This window comes from Toxorhynchites rutilus, chromosome 3 (genome assembly GCF_029784135.1).
Source record: "Toxorhynchites rutilus septentrionalis strain SRP chromosome 3, ASM2978413v1, whole genome shotgun sequence".
In the NCBI taxonomy this organism is placed as follows: Eukaryota; Metazoa; Arthropoda; class Insecta; order Diptera; family Culicidae; genus Toxorhynchites; species Toxorhynchites rutilus.
Genome location: NC_073746.1, coordinates 191,346,881 through 191,368,751, shown reverse-complemented (window position 1 = coordinate 191,368,751; position 21,871 = coordinate 191,346,881). Strand labels below are relative to the sequence as shown.

Here is a 21,871-nt window from a genome sequence, read left to right as displayed (position 1 = left end):
TGATATCAATACAATTATTATTTTGACGTTTAATGGGTCTATAATGTAAGTTTTAGCAAAAAATATTATTGCAGAGCTCGGAACACTGCCACGGCTGCCTATGCTTTCAACAGTAAACGGAAAAGTATTACATTCAATCAAAATGCCTCGGCCAACGAAGAGAAGGGTTAAAGTGCGCTACACATATACCGTCCCGTCATCGTGAAGCCCGAACGTAAAGGAATGAAATGTCAAATATTCTCCCATGGAAATCGTATGGTAGCATTCACATACACCATACCGGCAACTTTGACGTCGGCAAAATAAGTACTAGAGAATAGTTGACGGGACGGTGACGGTGACGCTGTATGTGCTGTAAGGCTCTCCAACGTGAATATGTGAAAAAAAAACGATCAACTATGAAAAATATTATGGAATTATCAACATCGAGTTACTATGCGGAAGAACTTGTTAATACCAAAAGAACCCCAATTCGCATGTGTTAGAAATTTTCTAATGTTACTTCATATGCAAATGCACCTTCTATATTTTGGGTTGGGGAAAAAGAAATGTCGTATATTGTCAATATATGGAAACACTTACACATATCTTGTGTTGTACTTATCGCATCGGGTCATACAATACGGCTATTAAAAGACGACAATCTGTGCTACAAGTGTTTTTGTTTTGACAGTGTTGTGATTGTCCTTTTCAGTCCCAAGTTATAACGCGTCAAAGATGGAGTCCACCAAGCAAGAAATTCGCCATATTTTACGTTTTTACTATCTGCGAGGTAAAACTGCAACGAAGGCGGCGAAAAAAATCGTGTAGTTTATGGACCCGATACTGTAACGATTCGCACAGCACAGAGTTGTTTTAATCGATTTCGTTCTGGTGTAGTGGCTGTCGAAGATACACCCCGTACTGGTAGGCCAATCGTCGTGGAAACCGATAAAATCGTTGAAATCATCCAAGTAGACCGGCATGTGAGCACTTGCCCGATTGGCCAGGAACTGGGTATAGACCATAAAACCTTTTGGAACCATTTGCAGAAGATTGGATTCCAAAAAAAGCTGAATGTATGGGTGCCACATGAGTTGACGCAAAAAAATCTTTTAGACCGAACCAACGCCTGCGATGCACTGCTGAAACGGAACGAACTAGACCCATTTTTGAAGAAGATGGTGACTGGTGATGAAAAGTGGATCACGTACGACAACCTAAAGCGAAAAAAACTCGTGGTCGAAGCGCGGTGAGCCAGCCCAAACCATCACCAAGCCCGGATTGACGGCCAGGAAGGTTATGCTGTGTGTTCGGTGGGATTGGAAGGGAATCATCAACTTTGAGCTGCTCCACTATGGCGAGACCCTCAACTCGGTTCTCTACTGTAAGCAGCTTGACCGTTTGAAGCAGGCGATTGACTAGAAGCGGCCAGAAATGATCATTAGGAATGGTGTTGTTTTCCACCAGTACAACGCTCGACCTCACACATCTTTGATGACCCGCCAGAAGCTACAGGAGCTCGGATGGGATGTCCTATTGCACCCACCGTGTAATCCGGACCTGGCACCAAGTGATTATTATCTCTTCCGGTCCATGCAAAATGTTCTTGGTGATACTAAGTTGGCCTTAAAAGAGGCTTGCGAAAATTGGCTGTCTGAGTTTTTTTGCAAATAAGGGTGGGGGGTTTTAAAAGGGGGAGATAAAGAAGTTGCCTTCTAAATGGCAACATGTTTGGGAACAAAACGGCGCATATTTGACTTAAATTGGATAATTTTGTATGTGTAGCGCACTTTAGCTGGCACTGGATGGGCTGTGTTGCACGGGAGCATGATATGTGGTGCACGGAAAGATAATTGAACGGAAGCATTTTTCTCTTATCGCGGAAAGCAAATTTACTTGTGCTCTGTCAGCAGATTGCGTTGCTTGTGATACTTTCTTATTCTTCTATATTAAAATTCAACGTTGTACACGTGTTTGGGCTATGTGTTTAATGGAATTTGATAAAAATGGCAACTAAAAAAAAAATTCAATACTCAGAGGGACCAACCCGTGGCCGAGTGGTTAGCGTCACACCTAACATACCGGGGGTTCGGCTTGAATTCCCGTTCTGGTCGGTGGAATTTTTTGTCAAAGAAATTTCCTCCGACTTGCACTGTGGTCATGCGTATTCTAGAGCTTGTCACTCAGAGAATGCTTTCAAGGCGTGTTATTTGGCCATCCATTTAGCATTTGGGGACGTGGTCCGCGACAGCCTCCTCTAGTTTTAAGTTAAAATTTTTGACTTGGCACTTTTAAACGGTGGGGAATTGTGGGTACAAATTGAACAAATCTAGATTTTATCGCTTATTACTCATACATTTTTCGATGAATTTAAGAATTTCTCTGCACCAATCCATCACCTCATATAAATAAAACCAAGCTCATCTGCATGCTCAAAATAAATTCCCCGTACTCAAACGGTTAAACAAAAAGTGATAAACATTAAAAAGGAAGAAAAGTGGAAGCATCATATTATCTTTATGTAAAATCACAGCCTATGATGAAACGCCTTTTGAACCTGTTTTAAAGAAATGTCGACGATACAATACTCGTTCGCTAACTAGGGTGGAAATTCAATCCAATTATTCACCTCGCTAAGTGAGCTGCAGAACAGCGAAAGCAAAACATACAATTAAATATGACTGCAGCCTAGTCAACGCACGCCTTGCTTAAGAGCCACTTAAAATAGGCACATTTAGCGAACGCACAATTATATAGGAATTAGGAATAGGAGCACACTTAGAGGATACGAATATATTTTTAAATCTTTCTAACCACTGTTATTGTTATAACTGCTTTGACTCTGAATGGATATTAAAATATTATTCCCTTTTCTGTAGGTACATGCCACCAGTAACGCCATCGACATGGAAAAGAACAAGACTTGCCGATAATTTCTCGCCCGTTTGTCCACAAACTCTTCCTAAACTACAGTATGAATTCAAATCATTGGTCGACCAAACACGCGGACGATCGGCACAAATTCGACGCTTGCTACCGCTTCTATCGAATCAATCCGAAGATTGTCTCTACCTAAACCTTTATGTTCCACGATCTGGTAAGTAGTTTAATAGGCTGCTGATTTGTTGTAGAGTGCAAAAAAAGACAAAGTCGGTTGCGTCAGAAATCGATTTCGCAAACGGAACCCGATTGTACTCGATTTTAGTGTTGTCAATGCAGTGTTCAAACTCGCCAATCATGTGATAACTTCAATTCCGTAGTGCATTGCAGTTTATTCTGAAACAACTGCAAGCAATGTGGAAGTGAAGCAAATCTCAATGAAGAACTACTGGGAAAGTGAGATAGCTGTGTACAACTTACAGAATTGAGCGAACGGGATTGTATCAGTTTCAAAAACATGCAGTTCATATCATATTTGAAAGCAGACAGTTTCGACACATTTGAAGTGTTGCAACAACGTGACGGTGATAAAACTCTATTAAAAAACTCCAGTTCATGGACGCTTCAAAAGTGACCATAAGCAATAGAATAAGATGCTCGTTCTGAAAATTAGCATCTAAAACTGGAGAAGTTTCCACTCAATCCATTCAACTCAAACATGTGCTTCCATTTGTATTGAAAAGTGCCAAGAGACAACATAACTGAATACATATTATACCTATTTTCAATGGTATTCATTCTATATATTTTAGATGACTCTATGCAGCCTTCAGGTTCCCCGAAAGCCACCATAATGTATATACACGGTGAATCATATGAATGGAACTCTGGGAATCCGTATGATGGTTCTGTGCTAGCATTGCAAGGAAATGTGATAGTTGTTACAATCAATTTCCGATTGGGAATATTAGGTAAGTAAGTTTGATAAGAGGAAAGTAGTTGATGAAAATTTGAAAAAGAAATGTAATTACCAAGCCTCTGATCGAAAAACAACCTCAAACAAAGTATCGGCGGATGGCGATGGAAAAAATACTACAAAAGATAATTTAATGAAACAAATTCTCCCTCAATTCTACGTTCTTCGAGTCTCCTATCAAAATGCTTCGACGCTCTACCGGATGGCCTTATGACAGTCGGTCGGAACCTCCGCACGGCCGGTGAAAAGGTGGATGCTGGTATGTTCTCCTTCTTTTTCGTGGCCTTCGCGATCAATTGCTTCTTCGATTTGACCACGCAATCATTGGATCCGCTGATATAAGTTCGACCAAAAATGTTCAATCGGTCGCTATGGTATTGCAGCAACTTCGGGCGACTGGAAACAGGCTTCAGTTCGACGTTTTCCCGTTTATCCAGAAGGAAGAGGATGTAATGCCGTAATCATTGTAAATGTCGGATCGGTTTTATCCGGCATTTACAACATTCGGACCGGGGTGCAGCTGTCAGTACGAACAACGCATCGAGCGTAATTGCTTGACTGTTCTTGTCATGGCTCATGTTATTCCTATAAAAATGCTTCGACGCTCTACCGGATGGCCTTATGACAGTCGGTCGGAACCTCCGCACGGCCGGTGAAAAGGTGGATGCTGGTATGTTCTCCTTCTTTTTCGTGGCCTTCGCGATCAATTGCTTCTTCGATTTGACCACGCAATCATTGGATCCGCTGATATAAGTTCGACCAAAAATGTTCAATCGGTCGCTATGGTATTGCAGCAACTTCGGGCGACTGGAAACAGGCTTCAGTTCGACGTTTTCCCGTTTATCCAGAAGGAAGAGGATGTAATGCCGTAATCATTGTAAATGTCGGATCGGTTTTATCCGGCATTTACAACATTCGGACCGGGGTGCAGCTGTCAGTACGAACAACGCATCGAGCGTAATTGCTTGACTGTTCTTGTCATGGCTCATGTTATTCCTATAAAAATGCTTCGACGCTCTACCGGATGGCCTTATGACAGTCGGTCGGAACCTCCGCACGGCCGGTGAAAAGGTGGATGCTGGTATGTTCTCCTTCTTTTTCGTGGCCTTCGCGATCAATTGCTTCTTCGATTTGACCACGCAATCATTGGATCCACTGATATAAGTTCGACCAAAAATGTTCAATGGGTCGCTGATGGGAGACGTTGGCAGGTTTGACGGATTTCGGTACAACGTTTATCTTCTTTCGGTGAATCTGTTTCAGTGAACCCTTAGCGGCCAAAAGACCACATTCCTTTTCTCGTGATACTTCTTGATGAAGGCGGCAACTTCCAGTAGACACTTCGTACTGTATTTCTAGGATACGCCCTTCTCGCTGATCGTCAACCACAGAAGTTGCTTTTTCGGGAACTTGGTGTGGGAGTTATATTTGCCGTGATCGCCTACTTCCTTCCTTCCTACTTCCTAAGCACTCGGTCCTCTGCCAGTCATTATCGTCTTCTCAACAGGACCTTCAGCAACTTCTTTTGGATGCTCCTGCCCGTTGCTCAGACACGGCCGATATCTACTGACGCTTCTGCATAAGAATGTCCATTTTGACCAGGTACTTCTATACCGTTTGGCCGTCTGCTTCGAACTTTCAGTCCAAGGTGCGGAACGGTAAGGCCACCTTGTGGTCGGTCTTCCTCTCCAGCTTCTACTCCGCTCTATGGTATTGAAGCAACGTCGGGCGACTGGAAACAGGCTTCGGTTCGACGTTTTCCCGTTTATCCAGAAGGAAGAGGATGTAATGCCGTAATCATTGTAAATGTCGGATCGGTTTTATCCGGCATTTACAACATTCGGACCGGGGTGCAGCTGTCAGTACGAACAACGCATCGAGCGTAATTGCTTGACTGTTCTTGTCATGGCTCATGTTATTCCCAGACTATAAACGGAAAGAGACTCTTTAGGTCGACAGCGTTTCGTCTCAAACCTTATTGGGACCGACAGAACAGCCAGTAAGCTGGAACACATAGTGAGAAAACACGTATCTACAAGTTGAGTCCCACTAACTTAGGCTCAAAGGGTTCTAAGCTAGTTGTTCTGATCACTGTCTCCGAGCGAGGCCTTGTGGTTCCTTTCGAAACCGAATGACGGATAATATAAAGCGAAAAAGACTAATTAAGGACTGTTTGCCGTGGTAATGTGTAAAACAGAATGTAGTTAGAATCGTTATTTATTTAGATAGGTTTTTGTTTGTGGGTGTATGTCAGGATGGTTTTATGGGTGACAACGCTGTATTTACTGTTTTGTGGGTCGTCCTCGTGCTCGGCGCGGGTAAATCTGCGAATTCAGTTTAGATTACTGAAGGTGTCTTTGTTGGCCAATAACCTAGTTGATCGTCCCTCGTCAGGGCTTCCTTCTGTGCGACCTTGTAAAATGTCCCCGGGCGAGTCTGTGGGAATGAGCCAAGACATAAAGGCCCCTTGGTCGGACCTGACCAACAGGAATCATTAGTACATGTGAAGTCACCATTTTATTTATTGAACTTTGAACTAGTTTTTAATCAATTACCTTTTTTAACGAGTTTAATTTATATGAATGTACGCTGTGACTTTGTGTTATTTTTAAATCTAGTATTGTAACTATGGGTTAAGGTAAAATTATTGTTTTAACCAGATATTACCATACTGACCGGTATGTTTTTGGTATAATGTTCTTAATGTTTTATTTTAAACCACAAACTCAATCTATTTATTTAACTAAAAATATTTAAACCTACAACAACAGTTTAAACCGAGAACAAATAAAATGTCGTGAGACCGAACAAACAATTGTCCTATCAAGTTGGTAAGTGGTGTGCGATGACCAACTTCTGGACACATACCTATAAAGTTCACACAACATGTTTCCTGTTTAACGATCCCTTCCCCTGTATGCAAATCATATGTCAAATGACAAAAATTAGGGTGAATTGGTTTATGGCGAAGCTGCACAGGTAGTGTGTTACAGAAGGTTACACTTAGCCGGGTGCTATGATTGATACTAGGATCGTTAGCAAAATCTCAAGCAGAACTGTCATTGGGATACCCAATTCATGTGAAAACAAAGGGAAAATGTCAGTGGGATACTCGATATGTTGGCTCCTGTCAGTTCAATAGGGGTTCTCTAAAGATGTCACCCGGATGGTTACACTCAAGGCGTTGTACTATAGGTGGACCACAATGTCAAAATTGCTGTTCGGCTATTGCTCGTGAAAAAACAAATTTGTTTACAAAACAAGTCGTATCTTTTGGTGACAAATGCATTCGTTGGCAAAATAGCTGCTCGCGCTTTATTGTCGAATCATAACAGTGCAGAAGGATGTTTTAGTATATCTTTTCGCCTTTCTTTCCAAACAAAATGTACTTCTGTTTGGCTCCCATCGGCGGGGAAAAGAGTACTATCAGCTTACGGCGATGGTGACAAAAAATAACGCTGATTGTGGCTCCACTGATTTCGCTCACACTGAGAGAAATAATTAGTAAATATAACGAATTTTTTGGTAAATAGTACCAATCTATAGTCATTTTCGACCGTACTAATAAACACATATGTCAAGCAGAACCATGATTCGGAAGCCCAATATCGGCTACATTTTCTCGCCGAAAATGCACGTATCAGAATTATATCCTTATTATACCTCCGTATTGCCTTATGGGAGCAATGAAAATGGTTAATACGCGCTTTTCTCACCAGTTTTCAGATATGACAATATCCAAGCTTACTAATGTTATCGAGTAAAATATACTAATCTCTGGTAGGGATGCGGGTCTGTTGACAATATGTACAAAAAATTTGTACATTCTACTAATTTTGCATTACCAAATGTATTTAGTAGTTTTCGACCGAGGATTTTTCTAAGGGCAGGGAGGAGGAGAATGCTGTGCATATACCGGGAAGGAGATCCGGAAAGGGCCGTTACAAGTAATTGGCTAGGGCAAAAGGAGGTTGTGCACCATATTCCACGAATATATATTTGCTTATTTTTTCCTTCAATTATTTACCTTAGCGAGTTGACATTGAAATCATAACCACACACCCAAACAAATAGTAAATAATTCTGAAAGTTACGTCTCGCTACTCGTCTCACGTCATGTCCTGAAAGTGTCAAGAACGAAACACCTATAGTTCAGCATCTTGGTTACACTGATGCAAATCAACGGATAACACTGTCAATTCTTTTCTGTACACACAACAAGGTTGCTTTGATTGGCGATGTATAGACACATTCACTATCAGGAGGCGGGGTAGTTGTATGAAAATTGTTTAAATCAGTCTATTTTTCTCAATGCATACGTTACACACTTCACGAAATTCGTTGGAAGAAACACACATTTTCGGTTTAGACCGGGGCTCTGGCAACCCTATCCCATCCAATGCAAATTGAGCGTAGGCAGCATAGAACAGGGCTCGCGCTTAGCGGGCTCACGTATTGTTTAATGTTTGGAGTCATATATGTTAATATTGGATTACGTTAGATAGTTTCCTTTGGCAAGCGATGTTTGGTTACTCATCCGGAAGTATTCTTGACGATTTACAATTAAAATCACAGCTGAAGAATCGCGCGGAGCACTTCATTTTTAATTTTAGGTTATGATTTCTATGCTCATGATTTTCTATGCTGGCTACTAAAAGGCGGCCATCTTAGCAATCCCTTGGTTTAGACGGGTTCGGTTCGGACGTGGATGAATCCCTGATAGTGTTGACATGCTTGATGTTGGCTAAAATGAGCGACTTATTTCTAGGACTTTCACAACTGTCATGCCTGATTAAAGTTGCTTCACATACCATACCACATCAAAATTAAGGAAGCGATTGTATGAATTCATTCGGAGAATAATATATTCTTATATTATATTTTCAGGTTTTTTGAAAACTGGCGCAAAAGGAAGTAATCAGGGAAATTTCGGTTTAATGGATTTAGTAGCGGCCTTACACTGGTTAAAGGAGAATTTATCTGCATTTCATGGAGATCCATTACGAATTACATTGATGGGACATGGAACTGGTGCTGCGTTAGCAAATATGTTAGTTGTTTCACCCGTGGCTAGTGGTAAATATAACTCAGAAATCTTGATTCATATACAAAGCTCTGTTATCTATGTAATTTTTTTCATTGATAGACTTAATTAATCGAGCAATTCTACTAAGCGGTTCTGCATTATCACCATGGGCAATTCAAAGAGAACCACTCTCGTTAAAAAAATTGGTTGCCGAACAAACCGCATGCCATATCGATGTGATAGCGGATGATTTAGCCCCATGTCTGCGTACAAAGTCCATCACTGAACTTCTTCGAATCACTCCAGAGAGCCCGAGGTATTACATAACAATAACAAATAACTCAATGTGTTAATGGATTGAGAAGCCATGAATATGTGTTCGATGCATCAAAAGTCAATTTATTTGTTCCAATTGTAAGATTCTTTGAGACCTTCAAAAGAGGTGAGACTGAATCGTGTCTTTAATTCCTTTCTACTTTCAATCACTCTAATACTTGACGTCACATCTGTCAAAAGAAGACTTATTGCGTTCGCGTCACTTCGTTCTTCATTACTTCTCCAGAAAAACCTCAACGATACCAGCTGGGATTGAACTCAGTCCTACTGGGATCAAATGCTTGTAGGGGAACCGCGGGTAATACGCACAGTGGGGGTAATATGGTCAGCTGGTACCATAAATTATTTAAATAACATTAAAAATTATTATCAGGGCATAAAAAGGCCAGATGTAGAGATCTCTTCAGCTAGTAGGGTGTCAGTCAACGGTATAATATTCCAGTATGGTTAACCCAATATAATGGGCCTCATTCCCGTATACACTTCACGGTGAAAACGAATAAGATGATAAGATAATAATGGGTTGTCAGGCAGAATGACTTTACTTTACTTTTTTGGCGATGGACCCATTATCAATCCAGGGTCGAATCCAGCATTCGTCGCCATGCTGCTCGGTGTTGGGCTGCTGTCCTCCAGTCTCCCCTCACACCTACTGCGCTGGCATCCTTGTCAACAGCAAACATCCAGCGAATGCGAAGCCTCCCACGGAGTCACGACCTCTATCGAGATTCATGCTAAATATAGCCTTTGCTGACCGCTCGTTCGACATTCTAGCTACATGCCCAGCCCACTGCCAACTTCTATACGCCTGACTATATTCACCGATTTGTATGCCTGGTATACCTCATGATTCATGCGCCTGCGTCATGCACCGTCTTCAAGTTTGTCGCCGAGGATGGACCGAGGATTCTACGCTCAAAGACACCAAGGACTCGCCTGTCAGCCTCTTTCAGTGTTCATGCTTCATGACCATAGAGTGCCACTGGGAGTATCAATGTCTTGTAGATCGCAAGTTTTGTTTGGATTTGCAAACTGCGAGACCTCAGTTGGTTATACAATCCGTAGAACGCCCTGTTTGCAGCCGCAACCGTCTCTTAATCTCACAGCTCACCTCGTTGTCGCATGTCACTAATGTATCCAGGTAAATAAATTCGTCGACTACTTCAAAAGTATCCTCATCTATCACAACCGCAGCACCAGCACAAGACGGGCTTCTACGTTCTCTACCAGCCATCATGTACTTCGTTTTGGCAGAGTTTATGATGAGCCCAATCCTCGTAGCTTCCCTCTTAAGAAGTCCATAGGCCTCTTTCACGTCTCTGCGGTTAACACCAATAATATCGATGTCGTTCGCAAATCTCAGGAGCATTGGAGACTTCCTGATGATGGTACCACTCCTTTGCACACCAGCCCTTCGTACAGCACCTTCCAACGCGATGTTGAATAGTAAATTCGAAAACCTGTCACCCTGCTTCAGACCGTCCAAGCTCACGAACGAGTCCGATGTTTCACCCCCTATCCTGACGCTTGATGCTGACCTATCAAGGGTGGCGCGAATCATCGTAATAAGTTTCGTTGGGAAACCATGTCCCAGCATTATCTGCCATAGCTCGTTTCGTTAAACTAAGTCGTATGCAGCCCTGAAGTCTACAAACAGATGGTGAGCCCGGAAGTTGTACTCCCGAAACTTATCGAGGATCTGACGCAGCGTGAACATTGGGTCCATTGTGGATCCTCCCTCTCGAAAACCACATTGTACTCGCCAACAAAGGATTCCTGCAACGGCCTCAGTCTGTGGCACATGATGCGGGAGAGAATTTTGTACGCTGAGCTGAGGAGAGTTATCCCTCGATAATTGCTACAGTGGAGGCGGTGGCCCTTTTTATATATCGGACAAATGAGTCCTTCGAACCAGTTCGTAGGTGGTTCTTCATCGGATCATATTCGCTCGATAGTCCGATGAATAAAACAAAGTAGTTGTTCGCCCCCGACTTTTAGTAGCAGGTATGCCGTCCTTTGCCGTTCTTCAGCTCTTGCACTTCTTTCCTCACTCCATCAATGGTTGGTGGATCCACAGCTTATCCACCATCCTCAATCTCAATCCTATTCCTTTCAACGACTCCATCTTCACAATTCAACAACCCATCGAAATACTGCTGCCAATGCCTGGCAACCTCCAATTTATCGGTAATCAGGTTCCCTTCCCTGTCGATGATCATTACGGGCACGATCCGGTTCCTGTTACCGTTTAACGTTTTACAAAAGCTCCTCGCATCGTGCCTGGAGAAGCAATCCTCCGCCCCCGCGAGAATTCGTTCCCAGTGATGAAGTTTCTTCGGGCGATGGAGTCTTTTTCCAGCAGCTTTAGCATCACGATATCTTCCTCTGCTCTGACGTATCACAGTTGTAGCTAGCATGTGAGCTCTGGCTCGGTTCTTCTCTTAGTGTTCAATGTGAATGGAAAATTTTGTTTTTTTTTTCATGTGGTAAAATAGTCTCTTACAAAAATTGTATCTGGAGATAATTTTATATTATAATGATAAGTTTTAGTGGAAAACTAATCTAGATGTCGACACCGTTCCGTTGTCATACACTCACATACACTCCATTTCATTTTCACCGTGAAGTGTATACGGGAATAAGCCCCAATGATTTGTACTTATTGCAAAAACCCATGTTTTACCCATGATAAATTATTTATTTCTATTTTCAGATTTCTTCCTGGCTACGCACCTTTCGTGGACGGTACGGTAATAATGAGTCCTACCTCTTCAAATGTTCGTTTGATTCTATTGCCATCTGGTTCTGCAATTACAAGGTAACAATCACACGACATATTTTCGTTTCCCTTTCGTCTTTTCCTCTGGCACCCCCACAGCTTCTTTTTGTTGGAACTCCGTCATTATTTTTGTTATCGTATTACTCATAGCACTATATATGTTTTTGTATCTACATAACGAATCGAGGACAATCGAAGACTACATGCTCCGTATTCTTGTATATTGTTCGAATATAAGCTCATCTGACATTGTTTTCATGAATTAAAACTTAAAAATAAAACATTAAAACACAACATTAAGCACATCCGCGTTCACAATTCTGTTTTTGAAGCGTAGAGATGGGTCTCCAAAGACAAAAAACTGCTCTACTGACGAAAACGTACGGATCATTCCCGAGATCGGCTCATGTTGCCTAAACGATGATCGATGTGGAAGCGGTTGCAGCAAATACGAAGACCGTACAATTCTGCTAAGAGCACGAAAGTTCACCATCTCGAGCAAGTAAGGCGCATCAATTTCACCACCAAAAAACTTGACAAAGAAAGTAGCTTGTTGAATACGCCTTCGTCTCTCAAGTGTATCCAGATCCAGCAAGCGACATCTGGCTACATATGGCGGCAGGTTCCAGGACCACTCCAAGGCAGATGCCTAAGCGCTCTACGAATAAAGCATTTTTGAATCCATTCAATCCTGATGCTCAGCATGTGCCGGTAAAAGAGATCCATACTGCCGATACAGTTTCGAGAATCGGCCGAACAGGAGAATAGTACAGCGATTTCAGGCAATGAGGATCAGTAAATCCCTAGAGATTCTCGATATCCAATCCAAGCTGACGATTAGCCTTAGTGACGAACAAAGCACGTATGATTTGTTAAGAGTAGCATTAAGGCATCGGTATGCTTTGCTCGCAAGTTGAAAGTTATGCTTGGTTTCATCAGTTCGTCGACGGCGCAGTTTGGGTTGACAAGAATTTTTGTTGCGCCGTAACGTCTTACGGCGCATCCGAAGAAGTGGAGTGCTCCAATCTGGTGACATCAGAGGTTTCTTCCGAGCATTAACGTCCTGACCAAGCGCACTCCAACTGTAGCTTCTGAAAAACTAGGGGAAAGTCGGGAAATACTACGCTAACTACGGGAAAGTCGGGAAAGCCGCTAACACTAACTACGTTTGAAAGTGCACCCACATATCATGGACGAATCAGCAGAGCGGTTTCTAAAACGTAATCTGAATTCGTCATTCCGGAAGCTATTTTAGACATAAAAAAGTTAAGGGGTTGTATCTAGGACACGACCGCATATTTTCGACGTAGAACTACGCTATAATATTGTGCAATCCACTTGCTATTATTTTAGAATGCATCGGAATTTTTGTAATAGATTATGTTCTTCGTTACAAATAAATTTGATGAACGTCCTTTTACGTTTGATATGATGCCTAGGACTACCAAAATATGTGAACGGAAGAATTGTCAAACGATCATTGTATTTTACATTTTCCTCTGAAATTATTGCATATCTCATGTTTACGTAGTTTTCGAACCGCGAAAGTTCATTCACCTCTGGTATCTGAAATGACGATTTTCCCAGGCTTCTCAGTTTAAAAGTACGTTTTAGGGAAACATATTCCGGTCTGCACAACGACAAGCAAGTACAAAAGTACTCAACACCGAATAATACCCCCGACTTGCATGTAATTGCAAAGCGGATTCCCCCAGGCACATTAATTTTGAAGTCCGTGTTAGGGAAACACAGCTCAGTGGGAAAAAATTTCCTTCGACTTGCATATTTTGACAAAGCGAATTCCCCCAGGCACATTGATTTTGAAGTCCGTGTTAGGGAAACACAGCTCGGTGAGAACAAAAGTACCCCCTTCTTGCATGTATATTTGCAAAGCGGATTTCCATAGGCACATCGATTTTGAAGTCTGTGTTGGGGCGTTGGGGCAGTTGGGGCGTTTAGATAACGCTTGACATTTTACAGTAATTCAATTGTTCATCTAATGAAAAATAACATTTTATGAATTATGATAGACGCGTAGAAATATTTCCTATCAATTTATGCAAACATCATTCCGATCTGTTAAAAATGTTCGAGTTATAAGCATTCGAAATACGGGTAGGGTTAGCACACGAATCAGCAGAACAAATGTATGGGAAAAAAGGAAGGTCTTCCAGTTTTTATGAATTTAAACCGTTTAGAGATTAGTGAATTGTAATATCCATATCCAACAAATCTTAGAGAATTTCTGATTTGATTTGACTTTATTTCATAAAAACGTGACCTGTTTTCTGATTTGGCGCCCTTCCTGAGAGTTGTAGTTCTACGTCAACAATGAGAAAAATTACAAGCCCTTCTAGGTGATCATAATCTAGCCTTCTTGTTAGAACAATTTTAGGGCATATTTGAAGACCTCCAAAACATATCGAGTACATAAACTTGAATTTTCAGTTAGTGTCCATCTTTCCCGACTCAATCTTATTTTTTCGAAGATGTCGGACACATTCATTCTTCAAATTTTCTGCCTCAAACTCAAATTTTATTATGAAAAGAGACATAGACTATCAATTTGTGGTGAGATAGTTATATATAAATAAATATATATATATATATATATATATATATATATATATATATATATATATATACATATATAACTACATACAACTTTATACAACTTTTACTTAGGGTGTCCGTATTTACCACCTTTCCCCTATATATTATTCTTAAATCCTGGATCAACTCTGGATTATTCGCATAGCAACGATCTTTTTGACACCCCAGGAAAAAAGTCTGATTTACTTAACCTTACGCTAAATCTGTAGTAGCTCGTTCTGTATTCACTAGTTTTTTTGACGTAGGACTACGTCTTTCATTTCTATACCGGGGTGTAAAACCAAAGTTTCGAGAACGAAAGCGTTACGCTGGAGACCGAGATTTTGAGCGTTAATAGCTCTTAAACAACTGAACGAAATGGTATGATAAACACTTCATTTGAAAGATAAAATGTCTACGCGTCATACACTTGTTACTTTTTGATCCAAAAACTTCTTTCAATAGTCTTAAAATTGCTTTCAAAACAGGCTATTGAAATCACCAATCGGTATATAAGCGAGCGCCGCTCGTAAACCCACTCAGTTATGATTGAACAGCGATTGGAGCATGTTGTCGCTGTTGTTGTGAAGCTAATTTCGTTTATCATGAAAACGCTGATGAACGGTGTCACCAAGAGTCTGTTTGTGCACCTAAGGCCAAAAGGGAATCCATCAGGAGGAGAGTGATGCCACGGTTCCGCTTGAAACATCGGAGCAGCCGCCACACACACACACACATACACGCGCGGAATTCTCGTTGCTATCATCGTTGCTGAAAAATAATCTGTTCCCCTGGGAATTGAAAAATACATTCATGCGAAAGAGTTTATTTTAATGTTTTCTATCCATATAACACTGCAACCAAATACATTTGGTTTTGTTATTTTTCAATCTATCGCTATTAACAGGAAAGCTTCTGAATATTTTTTTTCCCCATCAGTGGAAATTTTCGTATCCAATATTGGATGCATAACATGAAAAACGGAAAATGTTTCACATCGCGAAAATCAAGTCATTTTCGAGCGATTATTTGCTTTCTACTCATATAATGCTGCGACCAAATACATTTCGTTTTGGATTTTTTCAATCAAGTGCGATCAACGTAAGACCATGTCTTTCGGCAATTTATTAGAGGTGCAATGAATCTTTAGGAATTCCCGCTCTACGCGCACTGGCAAACAATGTTTACTCAACAATTTCTCAAACGAGAAATGGGTGTTGTGAGAAAGGATTAGCGAACGCGAAAACGATAAACGGGAGAAAGATACGTTTGGAGGTTGAAGGAAATTGGCAGAAAACTTTTTCATTCTATCATTCAAATAATGTGATTCATACCACATCGTTTTGCCAGAAAGAGATTATTAATGTTCAAAGGAGGAATCGAGTCCTCCGAGGAAATTACCCAGCGCAAATTAGAGTCGACTATCGATTGCGGCATTCGTACACAAATAATTTTATAATGCAGTTTCACCAAAGTGATTTCTTCGGATATATTCACTACATCATGTCATGTATTTCATATTCTTCATTAAGAAATCCATATCCATGGCACCTATCGGTAACGAATTATTATCGAAACCACGATTTTAGCTAAATGCTCCTTTCAGTTCGGCCTGTAGAAAACTTTTCTGTACTCTAATCCATCAAATTTGGAGCCCTGAAAAGGGCCGTTGATTATATGCTAAGCTAATATAGCACGCTCTCCTCGGATACGATGGGCCAGCTGGATGTCCTTGGGCATGATGTGACGCGTTTTGCATGGATAGCACACAAATTGGTATCTTCGAATAAGCCTCCTGCAGCGTCATAGCCGCGGAACTTTGGAAGCGCAAGTCGGTTTTGAAGTCCTGAGCAATTCCACGATCCAAATGCTGCAAAGGTAGCTGCGGATCAGCAATTCGGTCGACTTCTGATAGCGATGAATTTCACGCAAAGTTCCCGGTCGATAGCGATGTGGCTTCTCCACCTATCCTGCTACTGGTGCGCTTATCCGAGCTGACTTCGTGTGCCTTACCACCGAATGACTAACGAGCTGTCTGCGAAAGACTAACCAGCTCGAGTCCTCACGGTGCGAGAGTAGAGTAAGAAATGAACGAAAGCAAAGGAAGCGTCATTTTATAAACCATAAAAGTATAGAATCTAAATCCCACCCTTATTATATTCGTGAGTATACAGTAAGCTTATATTAGGCTGTCAAAAAAGTCCTGCGGTATTTCCGCGAGGTGTCGTTGTAAGCGCGTAGTTCTAGTTGTATTCATTGTATCGAGTCATACTATAGCTTGTTGGAAAGGTATTTTTAGGTAAAGGTAAAGGCGCTATAATATAGTGCTTGACAGTGTTTTGTTTGGTTGAGTCGTTCGTGAGTTCTAGTGTCGCAAATATGGAGCAAAATAAAGAGAAAATCCGACATATTTTACAGTACTACTATGACAAAGGCAAAAATGCATCTCAAGCTGCCAATAAAATTTGTGCAGTTTATGGACCCGATACAGTTTCCATTTCCACCGCACAACGATGGTTTCAACGTTTTCGTTCTGGTGTAGAGGTTGTCGAAGATGCGCCACGCTCCGGAAGACCTGTCGTCGAAAATTGCGACAAAATCGCTGAATTAGCCGAGAAAGACCGGCATAGTAGCAGCCGTAGCATCGGCCAAGAGCTGGGGATAAGTCATCAAACCGTTATTAACCATTTGAAGAAGCTTGGATTCACAAAGAAGCTCGATGTATGGGTGCCACACACGTTGACGCAAAAAAACATCTTTGACCGTATCGACGCATGTGAATCGCTGCTGAATCGCAACAAAATCGATCCGTTTCTGAAGCGGATGGTGACTGGCGATGAAAAGTGGGTCACTTACGACAACGTGAAGCGCAAACGGTCGTGGTCGAAGCCCGCTGAAGCGGTTCAGACGATGGCCAAGCCCTCATTAACGGCCAGGAAGGTTCTGCTGTGTGTTTGGTGGGATTGCCAAGGAATAATGTATTATGAGCTGCTTCCCTATGGCCAAACGCTCAATTCGGACCTGTACTGCCAACAACTGGACCGCTTGAAGGTAGCACTCATGAAGAAGAGGCCATCTTTGATAAACAGAGGCCGCATTGTCTTCCATCAGGACAACGCCAGGCCACACACTTCTTTGGTGACGCACCAGAAGCTCCGGGAGCTCGGATGGGAGGTTCTTTTGCATCCGCCGTATAGTCCGGACCTTGCACCAAGTAACTACCATCTGTTTTTGTCCATGGCGAACGAGCCAGGTAGTCAGAAGTTAGCCACAAAAGAGGCCTGTGAAAATTGGCTATCCGAGTTTTTTGCCAATAAGGAAGTGAGCTTCTATAACAGGGGTATTATGAAGTTGGCATCTCTTTGGGAACAAGTCATCGAACAAAACGGCGCATATTTGACTTAAAACAGATGATTGTAACTAATTTTATGAACAAATGAAAATTCAAAAAAAAATACCGCAGGACTTTTTTGACAGCCTAATATAATAAAGAGGGTGGGGCTTACATTCGATTCTTTTATGTTTTATAAAATGACACTTCCCTTGCTTTCGTTCATTTCTTACTCTACTCTCGCACCGTGAGGACTCGTTTCATCGGGACTAAGCAGACAGCTCGTTAGTCCTTCGGTGGTAAGGCACCACGAAAGCAGCTCGGATAAGCGCACCAGTAGCAGGATAGGTGGAGAAGCCACATCGCTATCGACCGGGAACTTCGCATGAAATTCGTCGCTATCAGAAGTCGACCGAATTGCTGATCCGCAAGCTACCTTTGCAGCATTTGGTTCGTGGAATTGCTCAGGACTTCAAAACCGACTTGCGCTTCCAAAGTTTCGCGGTTATGACGCTGCAGGAGGCTTATTCGAAGATACCAATTTGTGTGCTATCCATGCAAAACGCGTCACATCATGCCCAAGGACATCCAGCTGGCCCATCGTATCCGAGGAGAGCGTGCTATATTAGCTTAGCATATAATCAACAGCCCTTTTCAGGGCTCCAAATTTGATGGATTAGAGTTCAGAAAAGTTTTTTACAGGCCGAACTGAAAGGAGCATTTAGCGAAAATCGCGGTGTCGATGATAATTCGATACCGATAGGTGCCATGGATATGGATTTCATAATGAAGAATATGAAATACATGACATGATGTAGTGAATATATCCCCATATCGAAGAAATCACTTTGATGAAACTGTTTACCGTTTGTCGTTTTTAAGTGTTGGGAAAGGGCATTATTTTAAAGTAAATTCCAAGAAAAAATCCATTCCTTCTTCAAGCGTGATTCATTCTGCTTCGGATCAACGGAACAGTGATAATCATTTCATACAAAAGATAAAATGTCCAAGAGTTATATGATTGCTATTTATTGAGTCGGAAAATTGTTTCAATAGCTTAATGATAGCTTCGAAAACAGGTTATAAAATGTCGCTTCCTTTGCTTTCGTTCATTTCTTACTCTACTCCCGCACCGTGACGACTCGTTTGTTTGGGACCAAGCAGATAGCAGGTTAGTCTTTCAGTGGTAAGGCACACGAAAGCAGCTCGGATAAGCGCACCAGCCGCTGGATAGGTGAGGAAGCCACATCGCTATCGACCGGGAACTTTGCGTGAAATTCATCGCTATCGGAAGTCGGCCGAATTGCTGATCCGCAAGCTACCTTTGCAGCTTTTGGTTCGTGGAATTGCTCAGGACTTCAAAACCGACTTGCGCTTCCAAAGTTCCGCGGTTATGACGCTGCAGGAGGCTTATTCGAAGATACAAATTTGTGTGCTATCCACGTAAAACGCGTCACGTCATGCCCAAGGACATTTATCTGGCCCGTTGAATCCAAGGAGAGGGTGCTATATTAGCTTAGCATATAATCAACGGCCCTTTTCTGGGCTCCAAATTTGATGGATTAGAGTTCAGAAAAGTTTTTTGCAGGCCAAACTGAAATGAGAATTTTCGTTTGGATGCCATACAGCATCGAGAAAATTCCGGAAAGATCTAATCGTTGCTGAAAAATAATCTGCCAGTTCCCTGGGAATTGAAGAATACATCCATGCGAAAGAGTTTATTTTAATGTTTTCTAATTATATGGCGAACACAGCGACCAAATACATTTGATTTCGTAATTTTTCAATCAAGTGTAATTAGCTGGAAAGCTTCTGAAGATTATTCTTTCCCATCAGTAGGATATTTTCGTATCCAATAATGGATGCATAACATGAAAAACGGAAAATGTTTCGTATCGCCAAAATTATATAATTTTCAATCGATTATTGCTCAGTCGCCGAAATTTTCATACTCAGAGAGTTCATTCTCCTCTAGTTTGCCTTCCAAATTACCATCGTAAACCACACCTTCTCTCGATTCAATCACGCACGAAAAGCATACTGAAATGATATTCTGGTGGTGAAACCCATTCATTTTTCGTGAGGCGTCGTGCACAAATTACGTAACGCGATAAGGGGGGAGGGGTTAGATGTTGCGTTACTTTCTGTTTATTAGAGATAGGAAATTGCGTTACGAAACGGGGGGGGGAGGTTCAAAATCCGGATTTTTGCGTTACGTAATTTGTGCACGACGCCTGAGGACATCGACAAGACAACATCGTTACTGAACGAGCTGAACGGCGAGGGATCGAAGTATTCATTACCTGGCTTGACCTGACCTGAAATGCAATCAGTTTGTTTTAACTGTGAGGGAGCGCAGAAAAGCCGATCGATCAGAAGGAGAAGAGAAGGTGACCAAGAGAGTATCAGCATCCAAATACGGTTCCTCGGGAAAACATAGAAGCAGCCGCCACACACACACACATACACGCGCGCAACTCTTTTCGTTTGCTGGTTATCGAGAGGAAACCTGGAAAGAAATGATCGTTGCTGAAAAATAATCTGCCAGTTCCCCTTGGAATTGAAAATTACATTCAAGCGAGTTTATTTTAATGTTTTCTATCCATATAATACTGCGACCACATACATTTGGTTTTGTGATTTGTCAATCAAGTGCAGTTAACAGGAAAGCTTCTAAAGATTATTCTTCAGAACAAGGTTTTTTGTATCCAATATTGGATGCATAAAACCTTGAGTCTTCAAAGTAACACTCTCGTTTTTGAAGTCACCCAAATATTTATTTATTCATCCATTCAGGATGGATTTAGATTCAACTTCAAACAAATGATCTCTAAATCAACGATAGTCCTACGTCACCCTTGCGGTTATACCATAGATATAACCCACTTCCTGTTTTTTTTTATCCAAAATATATATTTTTATTAAGGGTCATATGGCGTCAACCTGACGGGGCCGGGAGTTCAATATTTCGACAATGTTTGCCTTATAACTATGTTAGTAATATGTAACCGATTACTCGCGGTTGGCTCGAGGTTAGTATTACAAGTGTTTGTTGCTGTGATGTTGTGATGTTGCTGTCTCCAATGCTCTGTACCTGTACCCGACACGGGATACTTCCTTTTGGGATGCAGCTGATCATTAATCAGCAACGCCCCCTAGTCTGTACCCCATATCTAGCGTGGTGCATGTTCTCGACTCGAGGAATCCAGGATAGAATGGTCACTAGCCGGCGCAAACATCAGCTCGTGTAGAGTTGTCATGAGCGGTACAACCTTTGGCTCTTGTTGAATGATCAGTGGACTGCACAACCTTTGGCCCGTGTATCTGTAAAGAGTGTGTGTATGTATTGCCGCGACTAAGTAAAAGTTTATAGATCGGATAGGAGGGATATGAAACAGGGACACAACGAAGGAAACATCATTAAACGTTGACATCGGCGTTTCTGAGGAACAGGTATAGATGAAGCAGAAGATCAGGATCACGGCTACCTAAGATATCCCGAACGGGGATATCCGATTGTCTGCCTTTTGCTCTCAGTGCTCTAGAGAGCTGAGAGCGAGCAGCATGGAACCGGATACACGACCAGACATTATGCTCGATGTCGTGGTAGCCATCGCCACAATCACAAAGATTGTTTGCTGCGAGCCCAATGCGATAGAGATGCGCGTTTAGGTTGTAGTGATTGGACATAAGCCGAGATATCACGCGAATGAAATCACGACCTACATTCAATCCCTTAAACCAAGCTTTCGTCGAAACCTTAGGGATAATCGTGTGTAACCAGCGACCGAACTCATCTTCACTCCACATGCGCTGCCAACTAACGAGTGTGTCCTGACGAGGAATGTGGAAAAATTCGTTATAAGCAATTTGCCTTTCAAAAAGTGTGCCTTCTGAAGCGCCCACCTTAGCTAGCGAGTCCGCTTTCTCATTCCCCGGAATCGAGCAATGAGAGGGAACCCATGGTAA

At 41.9% G+C, this 21,871-nt stretch overlaps 1 protein-coding gene across 8 annotated transcripts in view; it reads left to right on the top strand.

Moving 5' to 3' along the window:
- Positions 1 to 21,871, top strand: part of LOC129776956 (neuroligin-4, X-linked) — a 92,794-nt gene that overhangs the window by 51,323 nt on the left and 19,600 nt on the right. For all 8 annotated transcript variants that reach the window (XM_055782928.1, XM_055782927.1, XM_055782926.1 and 5 more), the window contains 5 exons: positions 2,862 to 3,079; positions 3,675 to 3,833; positions 8,726 to 8,914; positions 8,985 to 9,180; positions 11,914 to 12,018. In XM_055782928.1, coding sequence (XP_055638903.1) covers positions 2,862 to 3,079; positions 3,675 to 3,833; positions 8,726 to 8,914; positions 8,985 to 9,180; positions 11,914 to 12,018 — 867 coding nt within the window. The remainder of the gene's footprint in view (positions 1 to 2,861; positions 3,080 to 3,674; positions 3,834 to 8,725; positions 8,915 to 8,984; positions 9,181 to 11,913; positions 12,019 to 21,871) is intronic.